The sequence below is a fragment of the Ochotona curzoniae genome, unplaced genomic scaffold (assembly GCF_017591425.1).
Source record: "Ochotona curzoniae isolate NIBS_2020 unplaced genomic scaffold, NIBS_Ocur_1.0 contig_1081, whole genome shotgun sequence".
NCBI classification, from domain to species: Eukaryota; Metazoa; Chordata; class Mammalia; order Lagomorpha; family Ochotonidae; genus Ochotona; species Ochotona curzoniae.
In genome coordinates, this window is record NW_024464944.1 from 64,714 (window position 1) to 90,792 (window position 26,079).

At 47.3% G+C, this 26,079-nt stretch overlaps 1 protein-coding gene across 1 annotated transcript in view; it reads left to right on the forward strand.

Moving 5' to 3' along the window:
• The first annotated feature begins 6,902 nt into the window (after nucleotides 1–6,902).
• Nucleotides 6,903–26,079, forward strand: part of LOC121166843 (TBC1 domain family member 9B-like) — a 40,910-nt gene continuing 21,733 nt past the window's right edge. Inside the window, 6 exon segments of the mRNA XM_040996148.1 lie at nucleotides 6,903–7,100; nucleotides 7,220–7,595; nucleotides 10,829–10,939; nucleotides 16,475–16,593; nucleotides 25,093–25,321; nucleotides 25,668–25,926. Coding sequence (XP_040852082.1) covers nucleotides 6,903–7,100; nucleotides 7,220–7,595; nucleotides 10,829–10,939; nucleotides 16,475–16,593; nucleotides 25,093–25,321; nucleotides 25,668–25,926 — 1,292 coding nt within the window.

The following is a 26,079-nucleotide window of genomic DNA, read 5'->3' on the forward strand; positions in this document are numbered from 1 at the left end:
CTTAATTAATACAGTGTTTTACATTGATTTTCATATGTTGAACCAACCATGCACCTGGAGGTGACAGAGGGGTCTGTTGATGTCCTGATAGAAACCATGGAATCAAGGAATCAGTATAGGGAGAGAAGACCCAAACACCAGACACTTGGGGAGGATCTGTCAGAAACAAAAAGAAATAAGACTTTTTTTTTCAGCAAACCAAAAGACTACAGTGAAGTGTTTCGGAGGTAAAGTGTACTAACTGCATTATTATTATTTTTTTTATTTGTGTTTTATGATACACTTCCTTATGTTCTGGGATTTCTCCTCTTCTCCTCCCAAACTCACCTTCCCCCACTGATTTCTCCTAAATTATAATAGCATAGTCCTTCAGAAACAGTTGTAAGTTCGTCATTCCGCAATTTAAGTGTATCCTGACATTGTGGGTATGGACAATGGCAGAGTCCAGAATCCTGTTGTCAGGGTATATTTAATGGTTTCTCTGGCAGTCCATCTTTGGTTTGAAAGCAAACATGCATATTGCTTTGTATTTTCACATCTTGATATGATTCTCTTTATTACACTGTTCCTTTAGATGGCTGTATATACATGAATGTTTACCTATATATCTATTGACTTTGTATTTTGCATGAAGGTTGCCTTAGAGAGAACATGTGATACTTGTCCTTTTCGGATTGGCTTATTTCACTGAGCATAATGGTCTTTAGTTGGAACCATTTTGCTGCAAATGGTAGGATTTCATTCTTTTTAATGGCTGAGTAGTATTTCATGGAGTAGATAGATGTACCACAGTTTCTTTATCCATTCCTTTTTCAATGGGCATCTGGACTGTTTCCATGTCTGTGCTGTTGTAGATTGTGCTGTTATAAATATAGGAGAATAGGTCATTTTCTCACATGCAGATTTCATTTCCTTTGGAGATATTCCCAGAGTGGGATATCTGGGTCATACAGCAGGTTAATTTTCAGTTCTCTTAGCATTCTGCATTCTGACTTCCATAGTGGTTGTACTAGCCTGCACTCCCACCAGCAGTGAAGAAGGGTTCCTTTCTCCCCACATCCATGCCAGCAATTATTGTCAGTGCAGTTCTGAATGTAGGCCAGTCTCCCTGGAGTTAGGTGGAACCTTGCTAAATGCTGCATTTTTAACGTATGGTATTTGTAACTTCAGGCAGAAGGAATTGATCCAAGGGAGAGGTACGAGAAGACTTGAGGCAGAAAGAATGAACATGCAGATCGGTCGGATGATGCCTGCCTCTCAAATACAGGGACTTAAGTAAAAGGAAAAGGGCTCTAAGATATTTGGGCTGTGCAGGAGTAAATAAAACTGATTTGTATTAGTTGTTAATTAATCAGGGATACATATGATAATCCAAGGTAATAAAAATTTAAAATAACCTCCAGGGTGTCTCAGCAATAAAATAGTAGAAAAATATTTAATAAATGAATAATTGGGTCCTGCACAATGGCCCAATGGCTAAATCCTTGCCTTGTAACACCAGGATCCCATATGGGGACTGGTTCATGTCCTGGCTGTTCCACTTCCCATTCAGCTCCCTGCTTATGCCTTGGGAAACCAGCAGAAGATGGCCCAACATGAGAGCCCCGGAAGAAGCTCCTGGCTTCAGATATGCTCACCTCAAGCCATTGCAGCCATTTGGGGAGTGAACCAGTGGATGAAAGATCTTTCTCTCTGTCTTTGCTTCTCTCCGTAAAATCTGATCTGTCTTTCCAACAAAAATAAATCTTTAAATCAATTGATAGCAACTAACAAAATAATAAAATCACCTGTAATAAACAAATAGAGGAAAACAAACAGTAAGTATGTAAAGGGAAATGTGTGACTTAAAGTACAGAATAGCAAAATAAATTAAACGAAATAAAGATCATAAGTGAAAAATAAGGATCATAAAATAAATAACAGAGGACCTGGCATGATGACCTAGCAGCTAAATCCTCCTAGCTTGTGCCGGGATCCCTTATGGATCTCAGTTCGTGTCCTGGCTGCTCCACTTCCCATCCAGTTCCCTGCCTGGGGCCTGGTAAAGCAGTAGAGAATGGTCCAAAGCCTTGGGACCCTGCACCTGTGTGGGACACCTGGAGGAAGTTCCTGGTTATTAGCTTCAGATTGGCTCAGCTCTGTCTGTTGTGGCCACTTGGAGAACAAATCAACATACAAGATTTTTCTCTCTTTATCTCCTTCTCTCTATAAATCTGCCTTTCCAATAAAATAAATCTTTAACAAAGTGAAATAACAGGAAAGTGTCTACTTAACAGTGATTTCTTTAAAAACACAGATAAAATTAACCTTCCCCAATAAGGCAGAAAAAAGACCCTAATAACCATTATAGGAAAGAAAAACATATTTTCAAAGACTTACCTTAAAATAAGTACAAAGAAACATACAGCACAATATTGGTTACCAGGGAGGTGGGGAGAGGAAATAGGGTTATTGTTTGATGAGCACAGAGCTTCAGTTGTCCAAGATGAAAAAGCTCTGAGGGCCTGCCTCACCACAGTGCACACATCCTCACCACTGCTGAGATGCATCTTTTTTAAAAGATGTATTTATTTTTATTGGAAAGGCAAATGGAGAGACACAGAGAGAAAGATGTTCCATCCATTTGAGGAAAGAGGTTCATTCTTCAAATGGCCGCTATTGCAGGAGCTGAGCCGATCCGAAGCTAGGAACCAGGAACTTCCTCCAGGTCTCCCACACGGGTTCAAGGTCCTAAGGCTTTGGGACATCCTCTACTGTTTTCCTAGGCCAAGAGCAGGGAGCAGTATGGGAAGTGGAGCAGCAAGGACACGAACTGGCACCCAAATGGGAACCCAGTGCTTACAAATTGAGGAGTTAGCCTTTGAACCAGACCCAACTGTTGAGCTGTATATTAAAAGCAATTTAAATGATAAATCTTAAGCTTTTATAACCACAATTTAAAAACTTGTAAGATAGTAATAAAAGGATGCAGTAGAGGCTGGCATGGTGGCACAGTATGTTAAACCATTGCCTGAAACATTGGCCATGCATATGAGCTCTGGTTCAAGTTCTGGCTGTTCTACTTCTAGTCCAACTTCCTGCTAATGGCCTGAGAACACAGCAGAGGGTGACTCAAGTCCTTGGGAACCTACCACCTGAGTAGGAGAACCGGAAGAAACTCCTGGCTCCCTGCTTCAGAACTGTCCAGGTCTAGCTGTTGTAGCCATTTGGGTGGCAAACGAGCAAATGGAAGATTTCACTGTAACTTTCAAGTAAGTAAATGTAAGTATTTTTTAAGATGGATGCTATAATTTTATTAGTAAACTCTGAAGATTGAATTGACAAATTCCTTCAAAAATACAAAGAACCAGGACCAGCGCGAAGGCTCATTGCCTAATCTTCCCCTTGTAAGCACCAGGATCCCATATGGGCACTGATTCATATCCCAGCTGCTCCACTTCCCATCCAGCCCCCTGCTTGTGGCCTGGGAATCAGTGGAGGATGCCCAATGCCTTGGGACCCTGCACCCACATGGGAGACCAAAAGAAACCTCCTGGTTTTGGATTTGTTCAGCTCCAGCCATTACAGCAGGCATTTGGGTAGAAGATTGTTCTCTCTCCTCTGTAAATCTGTTTTTCTGATAAAAATAAGTCTTTAAAAGAAAAAAGAACCAAAACTGACACAAAGTCATGAAAGTAAATTCTGCATCTCTGCAATCAGCTGAGCCCCTTAGTTTTAAAGTCTTCGTTCAAAGAAAAATTTCACTGGTTAAGTCTTTCAGGTAAACCTCTAACTTCTGTACCAAAATAAACTGCCCTTCTAATTCCGTCCCCTCATGGACTTTTCAAAAACCCAAAAATCTACCCTGAGCATCACACAAAAGAGTGAGTGCATGTGTATACCAAAGATGCACACAAGGATATTCCCAATATAACACTGGGTTCTTAGAATTGTATCTACAGACCACATTCAGTCTGTTAGAAACTAATTAAAAATTAAAATAAAGAAAGAATGAATCCCAAGATCAGTGTTCATAACAGCTCCTGCCAAGTGAATGTGATGCCAGTGTCCACCAAGGAAAGAAGTATGGAGTGTGTGGTTGCCATGCAACGGAATGTCATCCTGCAGCAACCGTGAATATGCTGCTGCTGTACTGGGGGCATGTGTGAAGGTCACGGCATCGTATTGTCTGCAAGAATGCAGACACGGAGACTGTGCTGTTCCTATTTATGTCATGCTAAAAATAGCTCTCAGTGCAGCGTGAGGAATCTGCTCGGTGGTTTCCTTGGGGGGAAGAGGACATGTGAGCAGGGTGACCAGAAGGGCTTGCAGGTGCTGCTGGTATCCTAGTTCTGGACCCAATGATGACTGATGACTTCTTGGTTCTGTTCTTTGTGAAGTTTATTTAGCTGCCAAATAAATGCTTTCAAAGTTTCATGGAAAATGCAGATTGTAAAAAAAACTGCATGGATTTCAAAATGTTTGGCACCAAAATAAACCTTTTTAATTTCCGTTTTCCCAGAATTTTTACAAAATGCCTAGTACTTAGGATTTGTTCCTTTATCTGTGTCTAGAGTTTTCTTAACATCATGAATGTTGTTATTACAACAAAGAAATTGCAATCATTGAATCCTGAATTGGGACACATTTCCAGGCAGCCTCCTTGGCACAGCCAGCTTCAGGTCTTCTCTGGAACCCAGCTGCCGTGCATGTTTAGTGTCACATGTTCACAACTATGGGTCATTGCTGTATGTTCCAGCCCCCAATTCAGTGTCAGGGTCATGCTTGCAGTACAGTTAACCTGCCAAGCCTCACCGCTTTGGTCTGTGTCTTTTCCACACCGACACTGTTGGAGTGTGTGAATTCTTTGGGGACACAGGCTCGTCTGTGAGGGCTCAGGCAGCCCATACTCTACTTGGGCTTATTCTGAAGCATCCCTTATTTATGCCATTTTTTTTCCCTCTAAGGTACGTGGTAAAGAAGTTACCCTTTGTGTTTACAAATGATTCTTTTTAAATTTTTCTATTTAATTTTATGTTAAAGTCAGAGAACTAGATCATCCTCCCAAATGACCACAACAGCCAGACAAAGGCCAGGAGCCAGAATTCCATCTGGTCTCCCCTGCACGTGACAGGACCCAAGTACTTGGGCCAGCATTCACTCCCTGCCAGGGTACACAATAGCAGGGAGCTCAACTGAAAGTGGAGGAACAAGGACAGGAACAGGACATGGCAATGTGGAATGCTGGCATCCCAAGTGGTCAGTTAACCACTATACCACATGTATGCCCTCATGCTAACTTTTTAAATACAAGAAGTGTTTTAGAAGTATTCTACGTTTATTCAGTATGGAGTTATACACTTTTTTTTTACATTTTATTATTATCATTTTATGATACTGTTCCATAGGCTCCTTGAACACCAGTCTGCAGGTCAGCAATATTTGAATCTCCTAGGAACTTGCTGGAAATGCCTGTATTCCAGGCTCATCCACCTGTGTTTTAACAAGCCTGGCAGTGATCGTAATGCAGGCTCACACTTGAGAACCCCTGGAAGGAGGACCAGGACAACCCTCACTTCTGAAGGTGTTAACTAGCAGAGTTGGCAGTCTACACCCATGAGGATGCAGGCCACTGCAGATGGTAAATCCTCCGAGGGGAAAGTCACACAACTACCATTTAATAACCTTTACATTGTAGTAGACATTGTAGATCACCTAGAATTATTTAAAATATTCAGGAGGAGGTACATCCTATGTAAATGCAAAGGTATTTCAGAAAGTTTGGAAATGGAATTAGAGAAATTAATTTACTGTGGTGCAATCCGTACGTAGTTTTTTTTAATGCACATTTTGCATGTATTACGGAAAATAGTTACAGCAAAAACTCCTTTGCACTGAAATGAATTCATTTTAATTTCCATTTTTCCACAAACACTCCAAAGTAGCCTATATTGCATCATTTTATGTGATTGGCTTGAGCTTCAGAATCCGTGGAGGGACGGAGGAAGGTCCTGAAACCAAACCCCTAGTGATACTACCTCAAATTCTTTTTTTATTTAAATATTTTATTTTGACTTTTGTAAAATTTCATATAGACTGGGATTCACCCCCAAACTCCCACCCCCCGACAGATTTTCCCCATGTTGCTGCAATAGTCTAGTCCTTCATAAGGAGTCATAATTCCACCAGTCTCTTATTTAAATGTGTCCTGACACTGCTGGTACAGAGGTCCTGAAACCAAACCCCTACTAATACTACCTCAAATTCATTAAAAACAAACAAACAAAAAAAGGTCACAATGACTGGAACTGAGGTGAGCCAAAGCCAGGAGCCTGTTCTAGGTCTCCGACGAGGGTATAGAGTCCCAAGGCTGTGAGCCATCTTCCACTGCTTTCCCAGGCCACAAACAGAGCTGGATGGGAAGTGATGCAGCCAGCACAAAATCCAGAGCCCATGTGGGATGCCAGTGCTTGCAGGCGGAGGATTATCCAATTGAGCCATTGTACCAGCCCTTCTAAATTTTTAAATTTTTTTAGTTGATTTGGAAGACAGCTGATCTGTCACCTGTTTGCCTCTCCAAATACTGCCACAGCTGGAGGTAGGCTAAGCCAGGCCAAAATCAAGAACTAACATTCGCCTTTCCCATGCTGGTGGCAGGCACCCAAGTACTTGAGCCATGACCCCCAGGAAGCTGGAATGGAAGAGTGCAGCTGGCACTTTAAACCCAACTACTAGGATAATGGGATGCAGGTGTCTCAGGCAGCAGTCCACCACTGTGCCAGACATCTGCTCTCCAGCACTTCAACTTGTTGAGGGAAGATTTCTCTTCAGCCGGCACAATGGCAGTTTAAGCTTCTGAGGTCTTAAAGCTGCCGGCCGAATCAGTCTCCAGCAACGCCGCAGAGGACTCGCTGTCCATCCAGATGTCGACCTTCTTCACACTTGGCCTCCTGGACGCCCACGACAGAAGCCAGCCCCTGAGCAGCTCAAGCCTCAGGGGACCCCAAGGTGCCGCCATCGTCTGCACAGGGGCAGCCGACCCGAGACCCACAGCTATGCCCCAGAGGAAGCTCGCCGCCTCCTTCCAGGGGGATGGAGACTTCCTCAGCGCTGCTTCCTCAGCGCCTGGCACACAGAACTGCCTCGCCGGGCACCCGTAGTCACTTGGCGCTTGTTTTGCCTCCTGCTCGGTGGCAGGGAGGCGCCGGTGTTTGAGCAAGGAGGATTCTGCCCCCTACAGGTCGACAGCGGCAGGGCCGGCCCTGCGCGGCCTGCGGCGCCCGCGCCTGCGCAGCAGCCTCCCCCGCCTCGGCCAGCCCCCAGCCGATGGCCGCCAGGCCGCAGCGACGCCTTCCCCGGGAGGGACGCCTGCCTGGCTCGGGGCTTCCTGACGAGCTGGCACCGGCTCTGCAGGTTCCTAGCCCGAGGAGCATGGCCCACCTGGCCCTTCCCCAGAGGCCCGCCTCAATGTCACCACGCACGGGGCCGCGCCGCAGTCGGCCGGCTGGGCCCCGAGGAGGTGCTGGTGGCCAACGCGCTGTGGGTGACGGAGCGGGCCAACCCCTTCTTCGTGCTGCAGCGGCGCCGGGGCCACGGCAAGGGCGGCGGCCTCACGGGTGAGCGGCGCGGGTGGCCGGGCCTGTGGGGCGCGGGGAGGCGCGGGGATGGCCGGGCGGGCGCGCGGCGGCGACGGAACGGGGCGTGAGGAGAAGAGGGGCCGCGATTGCACGGGGGACCTGGCCGAGGGGGCCCGGGTTGGGGTCAGTGCCGCGACCCTCGAGCCTGCGGTGGTGCAGCGTCTCGGAGTGGACACCTCAGCCCAGAGTCAGCCGCTCCTCCCAGGGCCCGTCCTCCGCCGCATAGGTGACCCTAGTGCCTCTGGGGCCCCAAGTGACACAAGCACTGTCTTCTGTCCCTTCTTCGTTCTGAGACCGGCAGACGCAGGCCTTCGGGCCCGCTTCCCCCGCTTCTGCTTCCCTGCCTCCCTGCTTTGTGCAGCCCCGGAGCCGCGGGGTGCCTGGGCCTGTCACACCGAAGGAGCCTGGATGGGCACCCCAATTATGCACCTGTTCCCCCTGGCGGAACCTGTGCCACACCCCCTCTGCAGGTGTGACCCAAGAGCCCCAGGAGCAGAGCTGTGTCAGGCTTAGGACTGGCCCGCGGGGAGACCAGGGCATGCCTTCCTCTGGGTGCGGATTGTTGCCCCGTGGATGCTGGCCCAAGGTTGCCCCATCTTCCAGTTTTTCAGTAGAACTTTCTGCGGAACATGCTAATTTTCAGTGTCCCAGACAGAGGCTTCCCACAGGTTATTTCTGCGCCCAGCCAGTCTTGGGCTACGCCTCTTAATTTAGAAGAGATTGTACCCGCTTCCAAGAAAACTCAGTGTTCTCTTGTATGCTTCTGGCACCCTCCCAGCAGCCCTCAACAGCCAGGCCAGGCCATGCTGGGCCTGCCTCCTTGGCTTAGCCAGCGGCCCCTTGGAGAGTCCCGTGATCTGCCTGGGAGCTGCCACAATCCATGGAAGAAAACAACGTGCCTGCTGTCCAGTCACTTTTGTGACAGCGGTGCCAGCGTGCTTCTGCGCTTATTCTGCCCTAGGTCATCTCAATTGATGGGGACTGTGACGGCCTTTCTCCTGTCTGCTCCACTTCTCCATGTCTCCTGCCAAAACTCACATCCCATGAAGCCCATGCACTGCTGTCTCCCTCGGGAGCAGATACTACCACAGCCCAGGGAACTGCTCCTTGAACCCCCGCCACCTTCTGAGGTGGAGTGAATCCTGCTGTAGCCTCCACCGTGGCCTTCTCTGCCATCACAGACACTGTGGCCTCGCAGGCACTGTCAAAGTGGCACTGATGTAGTTTTCTTCAAGCCATCGTTTTCACATGTTCCCTTCCTTGGACTTTGTGTTGGAGTCCGTGTGGTGAGATAATTGGCCCACTTAAAAGCATTCAGGTCTCGCAACATGATTATGCCGACAGTTTAAAGACTAACATTTACAAGAGAAACCCCAACATAAGCAATCAAGATGTTTTATCCCAAACACTGACAAAGTTTAAGCATCCTCTTGATTGTTTTAAGTAAAACAGATGAGACATTACAAACTCATGATTTGAATGTATGTATGCACCTTCTTTTGTAATCATTGCTTCTATTTGCTAAAGACTAGAGAAAGAAAACATTAAAAATTAATGGACTATGGGCTGGCATTATGGCTTAGTGGATAAGCCACTGTCTGTGACACTGGTATCCTCTGTGGACTCCTCTGTTGGTTCATATCCAGTCTGCTCCACTTGCCATCCAGCTCCCTGTTTATTACCTGAGAAAAGCATTGGAAGATGGTCCAACCTCTTGGGCCCAGCCACCCATGTGGGTGATCTAGATAAAAATTCCGGCTCTGGCCTGTCCCAGACATCGCCACCCATCTAAGGAGTGAATCAGTGGGTGAAAGAGAGAGCTCTGTGACTCTTCCTCTTTTTGTGTAACTTGAATTTTTGAAATAAGTAAATCTGTAAAATAATAGACAAACAAATGCTAAAGCTAACTGGTAGAAATAATTTCCTGACATCAATAGGAACATGGTCACAATAAGCATTAAAAGGAAGACAAATTCCAAACAAAAACAATAAATGGGTTTTTTAGATTGCTTAGCTATGCAGGAATAAAGCAGATAAAAGTATAGAAGATTTTATGTCTCCAGCTGATGTGTCTAAAGTAGAGAAGCCAGCCACAACTGCCCTGCTGTGAACTGGACGTGTGTGTTAACAGTTCTGAAAAGGCGCATGATGAAGAGAGCCCAAAACTCCCTAAAAACTTCGTGCAGAGACAAAAAACCCAGATCAGTATATTCCCCAAAAGTGCCAATTCTAAAAGTGCTTGTGACCTTTTTGGTACTGACTTTCAAAGCTGAAGGAAGGAACTTCCTTAAACTGTGAGTCTAATGGAACGCGTGACCCCAGAGCAGAGGAAAGTTCATCCTCTCCCAGTTCTGATAGGAACAATACCAGCCTTCCACAGACAGGTGCGAGGTGGCAGACTCACAGCCAGAAACATCAGGGAGAAATATCTGACAGCTGATAAAACAGGGTGATAGTTTTCTGGGTTTTGTAATATTTGTGGTATGTTTAAAGTTTTCAGTTCTTAACTGTTACATATAGATTGTAAAGAAATCATCATTTTTTTTGTGTGGTTTTCAAGAATTTTTTTTGAAAGCCTTTCTTTCCATAGAGGCCTTCTAAAGAGAGATGGTCCATCTACTAGTTCACTCTTCAAATGCCTACCTGGGCCAGGCTGAAGCCAAGAGACTGCATGTGGGTCTCCCACTGGGGAGACCCATGGGTGCAGGTGCTCAGGGACTTGGGCCATTCTCCGCTGTTTCCTGGACACATTATTAAGGAGTTTATACTTACCTGGCAGGGGAGATACCATGATCACATTAGTAAGGAGTTGGATTGGATGTGGAGGAGCTGGGGCTCTGTTTGGCACCCACATGGAATGCCAGCACCACATGCCACTACGTCACAGCACCCTCCCATTTTTTGTGTTGAAAAAAGTCTCACAGAATTGTTTAGCTTTGAATTCCATAAAACCTGCGTTTTGGGGTTCTGAGCCAGGAGAAGAAGCAGACGCTTCTAATAAGAAAGAAGGGACGTTGTGGTTGAGATTGGGCTCCAGCTGAGAGTGTCTGAGGAAAAGAAACCCTGTGAGCACGGAGGAGCCAGGATGTCTCTCTCCTTGCGCTCAGGCCTTCAGATAATGCCGTCATCACACTGCCATCCCAAGGCAGACTATCAGCCTCTGCCTGCAGCGACCTCTCTTCATTCTTCACATCTCTCTGCCCTGCCCCCAGGTCTTCTCGTGGGCACCCTGGATGTGGTGCTGGACTCCAGCGCCCGTGTGGCCCCCTACCGCATCCTGCACCAGACCCAGGATTCGCAGGTCTACTGGACAGTGGCATGCGGTAGGTTCCTTGAGTCATGAAGGGTGCTATGCATGGCCTGCTTATACAGACAGCCCCTGGAAGGAGGAGACCACAGCCTACATGTCCTGGCGGTCTCTCCACACAGCCAGCAAGAAGGAGGTGGGAGGACTGCAGATTCCAGCTTAGAAAGGCAGCCCCATTGTTCGCAGGGATGGAGCGGAGAGCAGATGTTCCCTTGGAGCCCCAGTAACAGGGCACAGGCTCCAGGCTTGCCTGTGACCTTATTTTCATGGCTGTCTCTTCTGGGGCAGATAGGTAGGCCTCATTGCTGAGCAATTCCATATTTTCAAGTCTGCTTACTCTCTAAAATTTATAACCCTCAAATTAATATCTGTGGGTGGTTTCATGCTCATTTGGAGGTATTTGTACATGTGTACAACATGGTGAAACATCTGAGTCATCTGCTCTGCATGTCCCTGGTGGGGGTGGACAGGGTGGCATCTGCCTTTTGGATTCAGTGCTCACATAGTGAGTGTGTCTTTTGATCAGCTTGGTACCACACTATGCAGAACCACCACTTTTTTTACTTCTGTGCTTTCCGTTGATGTCAGTGTTGAAAATGGGATCCCGGCATGGTGTTGAAATGTCATCTGCTGTTCCCGGGGACAGGAAATGTGTGTTAGATGAGCATGAGTTATATGGAGGTACTCAGAAAGTTTGTGCAGAAGTGGAGCTAGAAGATGAGTTTATATTGATAGCAACAATGACAAAAAGAAGATTGGCAATTTGTGCATAGTTTGTTTACGTAATACACCATTTACATAACCCTTCTGAGGACATTAGTGGTTTAGCATTCTGTGATTCAGAGTTCAAGGGGCTTTCTGAATCAGACTCATGGGTAACAGGAATCTGCTGTGGTTGTTCTCCTAGGAGAAAGAGCCCCAACCCTTCCCAAGAGTAGGGGAGGAGTACCCCTTCAGAGGACACTGATGGAATGAAGCCACAGCTGGCACTCATACTCTTTTCCCACGTGTGCTGGACCCTTGTCTGACCCTCCCACAGCTCCAGGACACACAGGAGCTCTGACTTTCTTTGTTTCTAAGAGCAAAATACTGGTCCAGAGGCAGGATTGAGTCACACAGCTGCAGCTCACATCAGACCCTCTGCTCTAACCACAGAAGAAGCCTCTACAGGCCAGAAGCCATGGGGTCCTGTCCCTCAGGATGGTGGTCTTCCTTGGAGGCATCATAGCAGGACACATGAGCAAAGGGGTAAAAGCACAGAGGGGCAGCAGCCCAGGGACAGCCTCCACTCACTGAGCATCCACCCTTTGTGAAGTGACTAAACTCAGCCCATTATGTCGCATTGTCCTACATGTGGGACACCAATAGATACTTGAATTGAGTACTTAACGTGACTAAAATATGTCACTGAAGTAGTCACAGAGTTGAAATTGCAGGTCTTAATGAGTTAAAAAGAATTAGAAAGGTGAGCTAGCCCATGGCCTATGGGAGCTAAAGACTGGGCCTTGCCCTGAGCTGGGTCCAGGAGACCGAGGTGTGCCTGGGCAACACAGTGGCTGGAAGTTACTTTAACATGGAACCCCCCAGGAGTCTCCTTGCAGAATCAGTGAGTTCATGTGCTAGGAACAGAAGGGTATGGGGAGGCAGCTCCTCTGTGGGGAGGGGAATCATGGCTGCAGAATGGGAGTCTCTGGTACAGGGCACGAGTCCCTTTGGTGACTACACAGCCTGGTGCTATGGAGGCCTTGCCACATTGTGAAACACCAGTCCGTCACCTCACACCATACCCTGACTAGTCCCACCTGCCTACCTGGGCCTTGGCCCGAGCCTCCCACCCCCACCATCCTGCTTTGACTCTAGAAGTGGCTCACTTGGCTAGGGCATCCCAGCCCCTGAGCTTGGCATTGAAAGACTTCCAGGGTCTCCCTGCCTATATTTTTGTCCTCATCCTTCCTGTTCAGTGCCTGGCCTTCAGTCAGACTGCACACTTACAAGACCTGAAACTCCTATCCATATGCTCCAAGTCTCATATCTGCCTAGCTTTCCCTCCTGCTCTGCTGAGACTCTCCTGATGTCACCACCCAAGAAAGCCTCCCCAGATTCCTTAGACCCTTGTTTCCAAAAGCACTCTCCATGTAAGTGTCTCCCATTAGGGCCCAGCATGGTAACCTAGTGGCTAAATTCCTTGCCTTGCATGCCCACCGGGATCCCATATATAGGTGCCGGTTTGTGTCCAGGCTGCCCTGCTTCCCATCCAACTCCCTGCGTGTGACCTGGGAAAGCAATAGAGGACAGCCCAAAGCCTTGGGACTCTACACCTACCTGGGAGACCCAGAGGAAGCTCCTGGCTCTTGGCTTTGGATTGGCTGAGTTCTAATCATTGTGGCTACTTGGGGAGTGAACCAGTGGATGGGAAATCTTACTGTCTTTCCTTCACTCTATAAATTCTGACTTTCCAGTAAAAATAAATCTTTAAAAAAAAGAAAGAAAGAAAGTGTCTCCCATTAGGCCAGCAGCTCCTGAAGGTGATAGTGGCCTCTGCGGCCAGCCAATCTGGGCTGCGGCTCCATGTTGTCCGCTTGACAACTGTGTGTTTGAACAACTTACTTAACCCAATGTTAATGGATTCTCTGTCTCCTGTGTTTTCTGAGAATAAGATAACCTATGGCAAGTTCTGAAAACAGAAGTAGCATTGAATAGTCTAATTAGCTATTTTATTTTTATGCCTAATACCTTCCATAGAGATGGTATAGTTTGTTCATCCTTTGTATACAACTTTCTGTCAAATGAAGGCAGAGTTATTTTTTAGCTACTCATTTTAAATGCACGTAAGCAAACACTTAACTGAAGACATCCACACAGGTGGCATGGAGAAGAACTCTTCTGTTTTAGGTGCCAAGAATGTGGGGTGGAATGACTCAGTAGAAGTGTGGCAGTTGTAACTTTAACTTCCTAACTGAACCACGTACTCTTGACGAAAAGGCAGAGAGATCACACGAAGAAATCCCTTCCCTAGCAACCAGACCTTGGCCTTTTTGCGACAGATGCAAAACCAAGGGGAAAGCAAATGTATGGATGACTTTAGGGATCATGGGGTGATTGCCACAGCCTGCTGTGATTCATTGTGTGTTATGTAACTCCAGGGAGATCATTTTCATGTGGGCACATTGGGGAGGCTCTTCCCTTATTAGGTTGATGAGCATTTTGAGCTGAGACTACTGGGCTGTGGCAGAACAAACACCACTGTGAGCTAAAAAGAGTGGCAGGGACCTACCTCGCCTGGCCAGCTGGGGTTCTGTGGGCATTGAGTAGGAAGAAGAGAAGGTTACAGTGAAGGAAAAGATGGGGTGGCCAGGATCAGGCACCCCAGACAAAAAGCCCGATTCATGCCCACTGGGCTTGGTTATTGGCTGAGGCTCACCACATGCCAGTCTTCCTGTGAGTCACATGATTGACTTGGCCTTCTTGGGCCTTTAGTCCTCAGACTCTTCTACCCAGGACCCCTGAGGAGGATATGAGTCATTCATCTTCCTATTGTCCTTTTCTTCATTCATCAGAAAACAATTGTTGAGTGTGATTCCCACCCAGACATGCTAGGTAGGGTGCCGGTTGTAAGGTGAGGCAGGCCAGGAGAACTCTCATTCTCTGACTTGTTTTCTGGTTCCCTTTCCCCAATTTCTTGATGGACATAAGAGTTTTCTTGCCCTCAGGAAGTAGTGTGGTGCTTCCTGCCCTGTTTTTTCGTTTTCCTTTGGTGTCTGATGGACCCTCCAGGGTCCCATGCTGCAGAGGGACAGGGGTCATTTGTAGGCCAGAGGCAGAGCCAGCTAGTAAAGCTGAAAAGAAGGGTGGTAGCTGCTTGCCCAACCAGCAGGAGCCTGGCCAGCCAGGGCCTGGAGTCCTGTAGGAACCTGTAGCTGGCAGCTCTGGATGCCTGAACTCTCATGAGCAAGGTGGAGTCGCTGCTCCAGTCTGCGTCTCCTGAGGCACTGGGATGCCAAAGACCATGTTAAGTTCTGTCAACCTGAACAGTTCTTACATGTTATCCCAGACTAGGGAGGCACAGTGACCAACTGTGACTCTGCCTGAATTCTGTTCTTTGATTTTTACCAGGACTGTTCATTCTTTTTGTTACATACAGAAAAGTTTTAGAAAAGACCAAGTAGTTTAAAGCTTCTCATCACACACACTTGGCAGATTAGGTCTTCCATTTATCTATTTTTTTTAAGATTTTTCTTTTTATTGGAAAGTAATTTACAGAGAGAAAGAGACAAAAAGAAAGATATTCCATCCACTGGTTCACTCCCCAAGTGGCTACAATGACTGGAGCTGAGCTGATCCGAAGCCAGGAGCTTCTTCCAGGTCTCCCACATGGGTACAGAGTCCCAAAGTCCCGGGCCATCGTGCACTGCTTTCCCAGGCCACAAGCAGGGAGCTGGAAGGGAAGTAGAGCAGCTGGGACACAAACTAGTGCTCACATGAGGTCCTGGCAGATGCAAGGGCTTAGGCTACCATCCAAGGCCCTTCCATTTTGTTTTTTTAACAAATCCTTGACAAAAGTTTTGTTTATTTTATTTGAAAGGCAAAGAGACGGCAACAGTGACAGAGTTTTTCCATCCACTGGTTCACAAATGCCCACAGTAATTAGGGCTGGCCAAATGGAAGCCAAGAGCTTGGCCCTCCATCTTGGCTGCCCAACTGGGTGGCAGGGACCCAATATACTTGAGCATTCACCTGCTTCCTGTCAGGATGCACATTATCAAAAGGCTGTAAGCAGTAGGGGTGAGACTTGAGCCCATGCATTTTGATATGGGACATCTTAAAATATATATTATTTGAAAGGCATTTAGAGAGCAAGCAAGTGAAATATATATATATATATATATATATATATATCTTTAAATATATATATTTATTTTTATTGGAAAAGACAGATTTACAGCAAGAAGGAAAGACAGAAAGATCTTCCATCCACTGGTTAACTCCTCAAGTAACTGCAAGGGCCGGCACTGAGCCAATTCGGACCTAGGAGCTTCTTCTGGGTCTCTCACATGGGAATAGGGTCCCAAATCTTTGAACTATCCTCTTCTGTTTTCCCAGACCACAGGCAGCGAGCTGGCTAGGAAGTGGAGCAGCTGGGACACGAAGTGGCAGCCATGTGGGATGCTGGCACGTACAAGGAGAGAGACATCAGACTAGGCCCAAGAGGTTTTTTTAATCTGTTGATTCATTCTCCAGCTGGCTGCATTAATTGGATGTGGGCTGATCCAAAGCCAGAGCTTCTTCCAAATCTCCCACATGAGTGCAGGGTTCCAAACACTTGGACCATCTTCTGCTGCTTTCTCAGACTATTAGCAGCCAGGGCTCGAACTAGTGCTCACTTAGGAGGCCAGCCGTGCAGGCAAAGGCTGAACCTACCACGCACACACCAGCCCCGGAAGCAGCGTCCTGACCGCTGCACCAAATGGTTCCCCCAGGACTCTTTGTTTCAACCTATGCATCTGGCATAGCAATTTTACAAACTTTTTTCTTTACTTCATGATTCTTCTAGGTTCTTCCCGCAAAGAAATCACAAAACACTGGGAATGGCTGGAAAATAACTTACTTCAGACACTGTCCATCTTTGATAATGAGGAGGATATCACCACCTTTGTCAAGGGAAAAATACACGTAAGCCTTACAGTTTGTTGTTGTTTTTAAGATTTATTCATTTTTTTTATTGAAAGACATTTACGGAGAGACAAAAAGATCTATCTGCTGGTTCACTCGTCCAGTGGCCAAAGTGGCCAGAGCTGAGGTGATCCAAAGCCAGGAGCCAGGAGTTTCTTCTGGGTCTCCCATGTGGATGCACGGTTCCAAGGCTTTGGGAACTCCTCTGCTGCTTTCTCAGGCCACAGGCAGGGAGCTAAATGGGAAGTGAAACAGCCAGGGTACAAACTGGCACTCATATGTGATCCTGGTGCATGCAAGGCAAATATTTAGCCACTGAGCCATCATGCTGGGCCCAAGCCTTACATTTCTGCTAACTTCTGTGGCTGGAAGTGCTCACACACAGCCTTTCACATCCATGGACTGTTCATCCAGGCTCAGCCAACCACAGATTGCAGATATCCAGGAAAAATATTGGATCAGTGCTGGACGTACACCGGTTTTCTTTCTTGTCCTCATTCCCTAAATAATGCAGTATAGTAAGTACTTAATGTAGATTCACACTGATTTATCTATTGTAATAATCTGGAGATTGGGTTCAAAGCACACAGAAGGATTGTGTAGGTTCTTTGAAAATACCACATCATTCTAAGGGAAGCAGCATTGAGCTTCGGTGGATATTGGTATCTGCAGAGGGGCTGTATGCAGGTCTTCATAGGTAGAAGATGATGGCTGTATACTGTCTTGTTTCATTTGCACACGACATGGTAGAAGTGTTACCCTCATTTTAGAGATGCAAATTGAAGGGTTGAAAAGGAGTCATTGAACTCACTGCCCCTAAGGGTACCTGTATGCAGCAGTGCACATGGATCTGGATGCTCCCTACAACACTGAGTGTGCAAACCCGGGAACTGGTGCCTGCCAGCAACAGGAGGGAGGAAGCAGCCTTTCTCTGGTACTCACTCACCTTTGCTGAGTGCTATGTGGGTACCTTGCTGAGTGCTCTGTCTTCAGAGGGGACTTGTTGGATTATAGGTGGTTATACTTAATGCAGCCATCAAAAGAATGATTGTTACCATTGTAACCGCGTGTAACAACTGACCTCATAGTGGTATCTAGGTTGTTTTTTTAGATGTGATTACTGGTATAATGAACATTTGAGTGGACATACTGTTTTCAGTTGGTCTCCTAGAAGAGTTCTGACTGTCCAGTTGCTAGGAGTAGGCCTCAACCTCCAAAGCTTCACAGGATTGGACAGATGGCACCAAGCTCCTCTGCTTTTTCTCTGTGCATTCAGGAATCAAGGCAGGCCCTATGTTACCTCCTGGTTCCAAGAACACAACAGAATCCTGGCAAAGAATATGGAGTCACACATTGAGCAAGTTGGGCAATAGCCGAATGATAGCAGCGTAACCTAATGCTTCCTATTCTGGGGGGAATTTCAAAAAGTTTACAGAAAATAGAATTCACAGATAAGGATATATTTATTTGTTTGTTTGTTTGTTTACGATTTTAAAGATGTATTTATTTTTATTGGAAAGGCAGATCTACAAATAGAAAGAAAGACAGAGGGCCCTGCGCGATAGCTTAGTGATTAAGGTCCTCACCTTCCACGCCCGGGATCCCATATGGTCACCAATTCTAATCCCAGCGGCCCTGCTTCCTATCCAGCTCCCTGCTTGTGGCCTGGCAAAGCAGTCGAGGACGACCCAAAACCTGGGACCCTGTACCCGCTTGGGAGACCCAGAAGAGCTCCTGGCTCCTGGCTTCGGATTGGCTCAGCTCCAGCCGATGCAGTCACTTGGGCAGTGAACCATCAGACAGAAGATCTTCCTCTCTGTCTCTCCTCCTCTCTGTGTATCCGCCTTTCCAGTAAAAATAAACAAATATTTAAAAAAAAAAAAAAAGCAGAGAGAGAGAAAGAGAGCAAGATCTTCAGCCTACTGGTTCATTCCCCAAGTGGCTGTGGTGGCCAGAGCATTGTGCCATCCTCCACTGCTTTCCCAGGCCACAAGAAGGGAGCTGGAAGGGAAGTGGAGCAGCTGGGACACGAACCAGCGCCATAGGAGATGCTGGCATAGCAGACAGTGAGCTTTACCTGCTTTGCCCATAAAAGATAGGATTTTGTTGGTACAAAAAATGTGTAAATCCATGGTGATTTTCTCACAATCTGCATTTTCCATGGACTTTTGAAGACTCCAAGTTTGCCAAGGCTCTAACAAACTGAGCAATAATGGGGAAAAAACACCTCTAAATGATTCATGGGTCAAAGAAAGAGAAATTAGGAGTGGGTGTTGGCACAGTGGTGAAGACACAGCTTGGACGCCCACATGCCTTGTCAGCGTTCCTGGTTTCAGTTGTCAGCTCTGCCTCTGATTCCATTTTCCTGCTATCACTCATCGTGAAAGACAGTGGGTCCCTGCCACTCACGTGGGGTACCTGGGTTGAGTGCCAGGCTCCTAGCTTGGGTCTAGCTCTTATAGACATTTGGCATGTGAAACAGCAACCAGAAGATCGAGCTCTCTCCTTCTTCCTCTCTTGCTTTCTCCCTCTGCCTCCCTCCTCCTTCCCTCCGTTCCTTGTTATGCACATCCTGTCTCTGCCTTTCAAATAAATGAAAAAATGTGTTTTTGAAAAGTGGAAATTAGAAAACATTTGAGATTTAATGATCAAGTAAATGCACTATCAGTCAGATTTTGTGGGACACAGCAAAGGTACAATACATGAAAGGCAGTGTAAAAGCTGAGAGCTTGTGAAAGAGAAAAGGGCCAAAACCAATGAGCCAAGTGCCCAGGTGAGTGAGTTTGTGAAAGAAACAGAGAGACCAGGAGGCCAGGCGGAAGGAAATACCAGTGAGCCAAAGTGAATTCCATAGAAAACAAGGAAGCCATCCAGAAGTGAAGCAGATCCATGGGGCAGGTGACCCAGCGCAAAAGAGCAGTGAGGAATGTGAACCTGAGGGGTACCTATAAAGAGCACAGTTTTGAAGATTTGCTGATTTTTATTGGAAAGGCAGATTTACAGAGAGAAGGAGAGAGAGGAAGATCTTCCAACTCTTGGTTCACTCCCCAAGTGTCCGCAACAGCCGAAGCTGAGCTGATCCAAAGCCAGAAGCCAGGAGCTTCTTCTGGGTCTCCCCTGAGGTGCAGGGTCCCAAGGCTTTGGACCATCCTCAGCTGCTTTCCTAGGCCACAGGCAGGGAGCTGGATGGGAAGTAGAGCAGCTAGAACATGAACCAGTGGCCACATGGAATCCCAGCACATGCACAGGGCCAAAAAACACAGTTTCAAATGGGAGGAAGAATGTCAGGAATAGCTTTGAGTCAAGAAATATAAAAACAAAGTGGGCATTTCCCAAAAACATTGTGTATTAGCTTTAAATTAGTACTTTAGTAAGTTATCACAAACCCAGCAGCTCTGAGCAGCAGTGATTTATTATCTTATAGTTTGGAAGGTGAAACACTCTCAATTCATGGTGTGGGCAGGGCTGGCTCCCCTTGAGGCTCTCAGAGGGGACTCTGCCTCCTGGCCTTTGGTGAGTGCTTCCAGAGGCTTCCTGTGCCCCTCGCTATTGGCCCCTTTGCTTTGCTGCCAACAGCATAACATCTTCAAGTCACTTCTGTAACTGGCCTGCATGCCTTCATTTTTACAGGGGCAGGAGGCATCTGGCCTCATGCTTTTAGTCCACCCATTGGAGGCCCACATCCTTTATGGGAGTGCTCTCAATGCCAGCTTCCTGCTAACACACACCCTGGGTGGCAGAAGGTCATGGCTCAAGTGACTGGGTCCCTGCCACCATCGTGGGAGACCTGGCCTAGCACCAGCTGTTGTGGGCATTTGGAACTGAAACAGTGGGTAGGCGCTATTTCTGACTTTCTACCTCTCAGATCAAGTAAATAAATTAAAAAAAAAAAAAAAGACCATGGAAAGGAAAAATAGAATTAAACACAGGTTTATTTTGGTACTAAAAAGGTTTTAAATCCATGCTTTTTTGTCAAATGCATTTTCCATAAACATTTTGAAGCTTCTCATATATATAATTTCAAAAAAATTCTGGACCAAAATAAGCTTATCTTCTAGTCCATTTTCTTTTCATAAATGTTTTGAAGTCCCCTTGTATTGTCTAGGCATACAGCTGATTCCTGAAGCAGCTCCTTGCGACGACACACTGGCAGCTTACCAAAGGAGGCTTTCAGTGGATGTTGCAATGTAGTGGGTTAAGCCACTGTCTGCAATGCCAGCATTTCATATGGGAGCCAGTTTGAGTCCTGACTCCTCTACTTCCGATTCAACTCCCGACTAATGTACTTGGGAAGGTAGCAGCCTTCAGCCATTTGGGAGACCTGGTTGACACTCCTAGCTCCTAGCTATCCTGTGTCAGCCTTTAGCTATTAGAGCCATTTGGAACTGGTTGGAAGATCTCTCTGTCTCTCCCACTCTCTCTGTAACTCTTTTAAAATTAATCGATAAATATTTAAAAGAAGACTAAAGAGAAGAGGAGTGGAGAGGAGAGGACAGGAGAGAAGACAAGACAAGACTTAGGTTACAGTTACTGGGGCTTGTAGGAGGGAAGGAAAGCCATTTTTCCTTCTATTTGATTGGGGTCGTGGCTGGAACTCTGTAACAAGAGGTAGATTGGGCCTGGCGCCATGGCGTAGTGGTTAAGGTCCTTGCCTTGAACACGCCAGGATCCCATGTTAATGCCTGTTCTAATCCCAGCAGCGTCACTTCCCATCCAGCTCCCTGCCTGTGGCCTGAGAGAGCAGTCGAGGACAGCCGAAAACCTTGGGACCCTGCACCCGCTTGGGAGACCTGGAGGAGGTTCCTGGCTTCAGATCAGCATGGCACCTGCCGTTGTGGTCACTTGGGGAGTGAACCATCAGACGGAGGATCTTCCTCTCTGTCTTTCTTCCTCTCTGTATATCTGGCTTTGCAATAAAAATAAATAAATCTTTAAAAAAAAAAAACCAAGAGGTAGATTAGCAAGGGGAAAACAAGCAGACACTTATTTTATTTAGATTTGATTGTTACTTATTTATTTATTTGAAAGAGCTGCAGAGATAGAGAGCTTCCATCTGCTGGTTTACTCCCCAGATGCTGCAATGGCCAGGGCTGGACCAGGTTAAACCCAGGAGCCTCATCTGAGTCTCCCAAGTGGGTTACAAGGACTCCAGCACTTCGGCCATCTTCTGTTGCCTTCCCCAGCAATTAACCAGGAGCTGGATGGGAAGTGGAGCAGCCAGGGCTCCTATATGGGATACTGGCCTCTCAGGTAGCAGCTTTAACCACTATGCCGTGACGCCGGCTCCGAAGCAACATTTATTGATAGGTGTGTATCACATACACACAGGAGATACTCAGGAAAGAGCAGCAAGAGGGTTTGGTTAGAACTCAGCTTCATATTGCCCCTTAACAAAGGATCAGTAAACCTAAAGAGAAGTGACAGGACAGTGTGAGAAATAAACCCACCTAAGCACCCACCTACCAAAGGAAGGACTCAGAAACATGAAGGAAACAGAAGGCAAGGTGTTTGTTAATAACGCCATCTGGAAAGTAGTGGCTGGCAGGTGGAAGTTGGGAAGATCAGTTCCTTTTGTCCCTGTCTCACAGATTTCTCATTGACTGAGCAACTAGGGAGACATAAAAGCAAGGGAAGAAGGCAATGGGGGTTGGGTGTTGCTAGGAAGATGGGTTAGGGAGAGGGAGGTTACACTGTGGTTCTAGCAAAAACTGTTTGTTCAGAACAGTTCCAAGAATTGACGTGTGAGAAAACTTATAAGGAGTCTCCTGTGGTTACATAGTTGGAATTGTGTGTGCAGGGTCTCTAGGATGACAAAAAGGAAGGAAACAGCCTTGGAAGCACACCTGAGAAGCAGCCTGGTTTTTATACCATGAAGTCCTGCTTTTACTCTAGTAGCCTTGCAGGTGGTTCCAACCTTCCCCACCAAGCAGGCTCCCTAGGGAAGTCGCCTCTGCCCAGCAGCTGGTGGGCTACCTAGCCTGATAATATTGAGCAATAAAAACAAAAAGAAAACTTCACAGCCTTCCCCCTGAGAAGTTACCCTAAGGGAATTGCACCTACCCAGCACCAGCTAGACTACCCAGACTGATGACACTGTGTCATAAAACCTTGGGAGAAAATTTGCCTAATTCAAACACAGCAAATCCTTTGTTCAGGATAAGAGGGAAAAAGGGAAGGAGAAACAGCAGGAAGAACAAGACCCCCGGCCTTTGGAGACCCCAGTCTAAATGTAAACCAGGCACTTGCTCTCAGAGTCTGTCTGGAGTGTACTTGTCTGCTCTGAGAATGCCCACCTGGCTCAACACTTCTCTCTGCTCACATCTGAACTCCCTCCCATACTCCCATCTCTGCCACTTAGCTCTCTTTACAGCTGGCTGCTGGTGTGTCATGGCTGTATTTAGGCAAAGTTCTTATGAAACACAGCATTGGGTCCTTTTCAACAACAACAACAACAAAGACTGATTTCAGAAGCTGTGAGGAGCTTAAGTATGAGAGAAGCAAAGTGATGTCTGCCCCCAGAGGCCTCTTTTGCCATCTCTAAGCTGAGGAAGGTCTGACGTCTCCACTAAAGGAGAATCTACATCCTGCATGTAGGCAGAAAGGATGGGGAAAACTGAATTGCTTTCAGCCCTGAATAATTGTTACGTCAAAGGGGACATGTTTTCAGGCAGTGTATTCTAGTTTCCCTCCCTGTCTAGGTTGTCTGTTTTGGTCGAGGGAAGGAGGTGGGTAGATAGACAATTTCATATAGCAATGTTTCCAACAGGCTGATTGCTAACAAGGAAGTAGAGAAAACCTGGTAGGAAACTTTTACATAGCGTGTCATTCCATGTTTTTCTTCCTATAACAGAATACCTGAGTATCTTATGAAGCAAAGAGGTTCCTCTGCAGACAGTCCTAGAGCTCCTGGGTAGAGGCCTCTGGCTGCAGGGACTGTGTGGAGCCCTAGGGGTGTGGATTGTTATCCTGGAGCAATGATATGGGAGAGGTGGACTCTAATTTTATTGTTTATTCCAGATTGACTTTTACTTAAAAAGCACTTTAAGCACAAGTACATATATGATATTTAAAGTTTACTCAGAAAATAAGAAAGCAAATAAACACATGTGCACACAGACACACACATGTACACACACAGGCATAGATTAGGCTGGAGAGAGAAAGAGGTTGGAGAATAAAGTAGAATGGCAGTACCTTCTCTCATCCTTTTCTCCAACAGGAGAGAGGGAAAGCGCCTCCTCTTGTGAAGCGATGTGATCACCTGGGAAGTTGATGATACTTCCATAAAATATACATATTTATGTGGTGACCATTGCCCAGGTCCCAGATGAAAGCAGAGCACTCTGGGAACAGGGGTGCTCTGACATGCCAGATGGAAATAGGGCGCAGGATGTTTGTGACCGCCAGTTCAGCTCACTACCTTATCCACAGAACCACAGGTGTGCTACCTCAGATCACTCCTCTCACAAAGCCCACTGACATCCTCATGGGAGCCCTACCCTGACAGCCTCATCTGAGTCCCTCCCCAAAACCCTTCCTCTAGATCCCAACAACAGATGAACTGAGGAGTTCCCTGTGCTGCATGTAAGTGTCAGAGGATGCAACCACACCATGGTACTAAGAGGAAATCAGAGCAGTCCTCACCTTCAGGTCTGCCTCTTGGGCCTGTGACGTGATGATAACCGCTCAGAAGCCCAGAAGCCTAGCAAGTCCAGCCGACAGCCCTGGTCCCTGGAATTTAGTTGATCCAGTAATTATTCTTCTAGAAGATCCATTTTGAGGTGACCTGATTTATCCCAGGATGATGTTCACCTTGAGCTCTGAGAAGGTTCTGGCAGTACCAGGGAGCAGGGCACCCCTCCACAACCTGGGCAGGCCCCTCAGCTGGTCTGGAGGCTGGAACAAGAGGCCAGAACCCTGAGGCATAGGAGTCAAGTGCCAAACATACTTTAGGACAGAGCCACAGGGAGAACCCCTGTAAAGGCGAAAAAGGGGAAATCGAAAGCGGTGTGTAAGAGGGATGTGCTCCTGACAGGATTTTTGGTTCAGATTGGGCTCCATTTGTGTATACAGAGCGAGATGGTGAGATGTTCTGTGGAGGGACCCCAGTGTCAACACAGAATTACTTTGTTTCATAGGTGCCTTCACTCAGAGCTTGAAGGAGTATGCTGTGCTGCTTGTCTTGTGCTTCTGTGCTCTGAGTGGGACATTCCCCTTGTAGTATCGTGTCTTCACTCAGGAGTAGAATTTTGGAGCATTTGGGTTTAGCAATGTTTAGCCTTTGTGTCTTTAACCTACTTTGTGTCAACAGTTTTGCATCAAAGTTGGTCAAATATTTATCCCAACAGGTTAGTACTCAGAGCCAGTGGTGACCGCAGGCCAGGGAGTTGCAGGAACTGGCTGAGAGTCCCAGGCAGCCTCCTGCCCTGAGCTGTGGCCCCACCTGGCCCTTGCTCCCTGTGACCTGCCTGCCCGGCCTTGTCTCTCCTCCTCCCTCAGGGCATCATCGCTGAAGAAAACAAGAACGTGCAGCCCCAGGGAGATGAGGACCCTGGGAAGTTCAAGGAGGCGGAGCTGAAAATGCGGAAGCAGTTTGGGATGCCAGAGGGGGAAAAGCTGGTCAACTATTACTCTTGCAGCTACTGGAAGGGCCGTGTGCCCAGACAGGGCTGGCTATACCTGACTGTCAACCACATGTGCTTCTACTCCTTCCTGCTGGGCAAAGAAGGTGAGCTCTGGCCCGGCCACCTGACCTCATCAGCCCTGGCTTTTCCCTGACCAGGTTCCAGCTGGGTCTTCTTCCTCTTGGCCCCCAAGTTTGTGTGCTCACACAGCCACCAAGAGCATCTCCCCCAAAACCCAGATGCCACCTTAGCAACCCACAACAGGAACTCATTTCACTCTTTGCTGCTTGTGAGGCAAATGTTTGCTGACCAACCCTAGTGGATCTGAGGCAGTAGGACCCCAATGGTCTGGTCTACCTTCAGGGAGTAGGCTCTGGGTGTGGGTGGGAGTCAAAAGCCCTGCCTCTCCCAGCTGTAACCAGTGGTCTGTTTGTCCCAATGGGCATCCAGTGAGCCTGGTGGTGCAGTGGGTGGATGTCACACGGCTTGAGAAGAATGCCACCCTCCTCTTCCCCGAGAGCATCCGTGTGGATACCAGGGACCAGGAACTCTTCTTCTCCATGTTCCTCAACATCGGTGAGACCTTCAAGCTCATGGAGCAGCTGGCCAACCTGGCCATGCGACAGCTGCTGGACAACGAGGACTTCCTGGAAGACAAGGCCCTGCCCAGGCCTGTCCAGCCACACAGGAACATCTCTGCTTTGAAGCGGTGCGTTGCCTTCTGGGGCTCAGGAGGACCCTACTGTGGGAGAGGATGGGCCCACTTGGGCCAGATCCACTGAGGATTTCCAGTCAGCCATCCTGGGCCCCCCAGCTGATAGGAGCCAGGTCAGTACTTCATTGCATTGCCGCACAAGGAGCG